The 5066-nt window shown below is 32.8% G+C and overlaps 2 protein-coding genes across 2 annotated transcripts; both read right to left on the bottom strand.

Moving 5' to 3' along the window:
• Positions 1-2638: 2638 nt before the first annotated feature.
• EURHEDRAFT_417968 (uncharacterized protein) lies at positions 2639-3087 on the bottom strand. The gene has a single exon (XM_040783322.1). The coding sequence runs from the start codon at positions 2982-2984 to the stop codon at positions 2775-2777; it is 210 nt and encodes a 69-aa protein (XP_040633606.1). The 5' UTR covers positions 2985-3087; the 3' UTR covers positions 2639-2774.
• Positions 3088-4293: 1206 nt separating this feature from the next.
• On the bottom strand, positions 4294-5049 carry EURHEDRAFT_468399 (GIY-YIG endonuclease; the record flags this gene model as incomplete). Its single annotated transcript, XM_040785259.1, is given in 2 exon segments — positions 4294-4760; positions 4779-5049. Coding segments are annotated over 2 exon segments (738 nt in total), but the record flags the coding sequence as incomplete, so codon positions are not given.
• Positions 5050-5066: the final 17 nt, after the last annotated feature.

Raw genomic sequence — 5066 nt, 5'->3', positions numbered from 1 at the left:
TATAGGATTTCTACTTACAATAGTAAATACACCTAATAAAATTGAAACTAAATAAATAATATCTACAAATCCTATTTTGAATCCATTAGTAATATAATCATTTAATAAAAAAATATTATTCATATATAAAATCTTTAATCTGTCATAATTTTATACAAATATAAAATATCCAGATAGGATTAAGTGAAGTTTAGGAAGAAAAGGAATCGAACCTTCGATGACCTATAGTCATTGAGTTTACAGCTCAACCCGTAAACCAACAAACGGACCCTTCCTTATATATTTGTCTTTTTAAGGATTTGAACCAGTAGGAAAAAAAAATTCCTATTTACCTCTAAAGATTATAATTGTTATTCATCCCGTGCAATTTCCATTAGGATGGACACTTATCCACAACTTTGCCACGAGTAATTTATTAAAATTAATCTCTAGATTTAATTGTTGTAGTTAATTAAGTTATTAAATATCTTCCTTTGTAAGGTCTATTATTTTAACCTGTTAATTTCTTTTTGATTACCTAATCCCATTGTCATAATTTTAGGATTTCTATTATAAGTGCAAACCCCCGGAAACCACTTTTCGTCTCAAACATAGACTTCTTATGAGCTTATTTTTGGAATCGAACCAAATTAGGGATATAAATGATCCCACACTCCTTAGAAAAAGCTACAGTGGGGTTATGACTGAGGATAATTCATCCCGTGCAATTTCCATTACACGAACCGTATTTCGACTTAACACCAATCAGAGTCATGCATACGAAAATTAAACCTACGTATTTATATACCTGATTATATATATTAATACGTAAATTAATCAAACTTATTGCACATACTCCTTTCAGCGCCTGACGAGTGGTTAGTACCTAGCTGAGATTAGATTCACCGTGACGTTGGTGATTCACGATTACTAGTAATTCCTTATTCATGTAGTCGAGTTACAGACTACAATCCATATTATATCCAATTTTGGGGATTAGCTCCATTTCACAATATTGCATCCCTTTGTTAAGGCGTATGTGGCACGTCTATAGCCCACAGTATTTAGGCCATGATGACTTGTCTTAATCCCTATTACCAGTCCAATATAACGGCGTTCCACTCTATGTATATAAATAAAGTGAGGGTTTTCGTTAATTTGAGGAGTTAACCAAATCTCACGACATTAACTAAAGACAGCCGTGCAGCGCTTGTAACAATTTTATTGTTATTCAAACTGTGGTAAGGTTTTTCGCGGGTTATCGAATTAAATAACATACTTCACTACTGGTTTCAGAAACGGTCTAATGATTTCAGTTTATATGTTGCCATATTACTCTTGAGGTGGAATGCTTACACTTTCATTTATAGACTAAATATATTTTCTAGTCTATGACATTCATCATTTTCTGCTTGGACTACTAGGGTATCTAATCCTTATTGCTACCCAAGCCTTCGTCCCTCAACGTCAGTTTTTACATAGAAGGACGCCTTCGCCGTTATCAGTCCTTCTGGTATTAAAATATTCTATCACTACTCCAGAAATTCTTCCTTCTCTTATAAAACTCTAGTAAAAAAGTACTCATTTAGAGTTTAATTTACCGTCTAGGTACCCTTTAAACCTAATAAAGATGACTAACACTAGTCTTTTACGTATTACCGCGACTGCTGGCACGTAATTTGGTCAAGACTTATAAATAGGAAATTGTCATTATCATTATCCTATTTAGAACTTTATACGAGTAAATCGTTAATGTATTATTTTAATACATTTTTTCATTCTTCCAAGTTACTGGTTCAGCCTTTCGGCCATTGACCAATATTCCTCACTGCTGTACTAAAACGCATTGGGGTTTTTTCAGACCCAATGTGGTCGATCGACCTCTCAGTCACGACTACGGTTATTAGCTAGAAAAGTCATTACCTTTCCTACTACTCACCGGGATAAAGATTAACATCTTAAAGCGGACCTTTTATTCCTTTCTTTATATAAGGGATTTTTCCCTTACTTTTAGGTAGCCAAATTATCTTATACTCACCTGTACACCACTACTTCGCTCCCCGCAGGGAGCGAAGTCGTTCGATTAGCATGTGTCAAGTACTTGGACAGCGTTCAATCAGAGCCATCATCAAACTCAAAAAAAAATTTTTTTAGTTTGGTATATATACCTAATATACCTATATTGCATGGTACACACTATATTGATTTTTTAAGATATAATTAAGCCAGTTCCTGTCTTAATTTTAATAATTCTAAATTAAAACTTACCATAGGGTTATTGTTCGCAATTATTAATTATAATTATTAGTTTCTGTTAAAATCCTTATATTATTATAAAGCGTCGCCTATGGCGATGCATATATGGCTAATAAGTTTCGGACTTTCCTTTTTCATAAATTTTTATATCTTTTTTTATTTTTAAACCTACCCACCCTACCTTTTAATTTTTTTTAATTATATAAATTTATATTTAACTAAATTAATGCTACAACATAGTAAACTACAAAAACTTTATTCACTCTAAACACATCATTATATCCCCTCGCCGGGTTGCTTCGCAACCCCCACCTCTTATTTGAAGTGTACCAGAGGCGGTGCGGAACGCACCACCGAGGGGTTAGATAACTTATTCAATATTATAACTTCTTAATGATCTACGATTGGCAATTACACAAACAAGGATATATGTTTTAAACTTCTATTGAAGATGCTAGAACTTTGGGCGACTATATAACGCCTCCTTTCGTTGGCTATTGGACTATACTTTACGCTTATAGAGTATTTCCCGTGTGTATTCATATCTGTCCTACAAGTGTTTTCCATAATTGTGGCTTACTTTCATGCTTAATAGTTTTTAAGAATATTTCACCGTTACTGTGCAAGTATCCACCGCTGTCTGTCCACCAATCCGGACTAAGATACTTGTTAAGGATGATTGGACTCTTCCATCCAACAGAATAGTAATTATCCTTAATACTTGTTGGTTTGACCTCAGTACTGCACATCTAACCGGCCACATGAGCCGTTTAAAAGGTTCCTGAGTTAACACCACCACAATATAAGCTATTGGTTTTAGCTAACTTGAGGTATGATACGCTCTTATTAAGGGACTATTCGCGGAGCACTCTGATTACCAAGTCAGAGTCGCTCTACAAACGCACAACCATCTAGTCTCTGCTCTTTTACACCTGGTCGGTTCGGAAGTTGCTCTTTTAATAGGGTGCAGCTACGCTTCTAATTTACTATGGATAACGGCACCTCTCTACACAAGTTGCGTTTTAAAGGGCTACCCCCAAATACATCGAGTCGATGATTTAGATCCGCGAAGGTCCATTTTCTCTTCCGAAAAATCCTGTGACTTATTACTTATCATGCACACATTACTGCACATGGTTCAGCTTTTGCTTTCGCAATACTGTTTCGTACCACAGGCTTTAGGAGTTGCCCGGAATTTGATTGTGCTAGAAAACTAGTGGGGGCTGACCCTGACCCTCACTTTCTTCTGAATAATTAAAATTAGTAGGATAGTGTGGTTATAATATTGAAGTAATAGAAAGTTATATTTTTGATAAATCTTGTGATTATTTCCATGACTATAAAGGATATGACTTTTATTAAAGATAATTCTTCAAGTGCTATGCGTGTAATGCATAAATACTTTTAAATACATTATATGGTAGATTAGGAATGAAAAATTAAGTTGGAAAATTTGTTTACGGATATGTATATCAGCCATAAACTGATAATTTTCATATCATTGTAAAAATATAAATTAAGAGTTAAAAGTTAACTATAAATTTATTCGGTACTATTTGTCATTAGAATCTAAAGATCTAAGGTACTTATTTCAGATTTTAATGATCTAATTTTTATTAAACCCTCTTCTGTTAGGTCTTGATTGGTTAAACATTATTTTATTTGATGTTATCATAACACGTGGTTCACGTGTCTCAGGATTAATTATTGCTTTGCTTGGTTGGTTTTTCTTATCCGTGTAATTCAATAGCATCTTTAATATAAGAACAAGTTAATATAACGAAAACTTGAGCTTGGATAAAGGCTATGGCTAACTCTAAACCAGAGAAAGCGATAATGAAAGCTAATGGAATTAAAGCTAAAATAAAGAAAATAAAACCAGAACACATTATGTTGAAAGTGAAACCACTTAAAATGCTTAATAACATGTGTCCAGATAATCGTCCCACAAATTTTTCCTTTTCGCTTAACACTCTATCAGTTGTTAAACTTTTTGTTATTTTTAGTAATTTCATACTTTATATATTTTATATGATTTACCCTTTTAACAAATAAGATCTAAATTAATTTAAATTTGTGTACACCTTTAAAAGGATTTGTTCTATTTTCTTTTAAATATAAAGAAATACTAGGTTGACGATAACCTAATGCTCTAGCAGTAGCTCCTATCGTTGGATAGACTGTCACCTCATTAGTTACGACATTTGTAACCTCAACTCTTTTAGATGTTTTTTGAACTATCTGTTTGTTTACTGAATCAGAATTTTCATTATTATCATTCAGTAATTTGAATGTATATCTATTTAAAACTGGGTTATCTTGGTTTAAATAAACATAATGTAAAATATATCTTCTATCTATTCCTAAAGCACGAGCAGTCGCTCTTACTGAATGATAAGAAGTAGTAGTATTTGTTTCTAAGTCAGTAACCTCAACTTTAATATTTTTGGATTGAGCCTCAGATAATTTAGCTAAAGTTTCAGGTGATCTTTGAGATGCAGCTGCACGCATATTTTCGATAGTGGCTTCTGAATGAGTTCAACCTGATCCACGTGAAGGGCTTCCAGGTGTTTTCAAAATATTATATTCTGGTTCATGTATTTCAAAATAATATTTTTCTTTTGACATAATACTATTTTTGTCACAGAATTCTAAAATAGTAAGGGTGAAGCTTTGATAACCGTGTTTTAATAATGCTGAATTAATTGGCATATTATTATATTTCATTAGTCTATTTGCGTTATAATATTCCATTAATCTACGTCTTAAATCAACAGAACTTCCTACGTATTTTTTTCCATTTAATTTATTAGTTCACATATAGATTCCTG

This window comes from Aspergillus ruber (assembly GCF_000600275.1).
Source record: "Aspergillus ruber CBS 135680 unplaced genomic scaffold scaffold00087, whole genome shotgun sequence".
In the NCBI taxonomy this organism is placed as follows: domain Eukaryota; kingdom Fungi; phylum Ascomycota; class Eurotiomycetes; order Eurotiales; family Aspergillaceae; genus Aspergillus; species Aspergillus ruber.
Note: the sequence above shows the minus strand (reverse complement) of the source record. Positions and strands in the feature narration are given on the sequence as shown.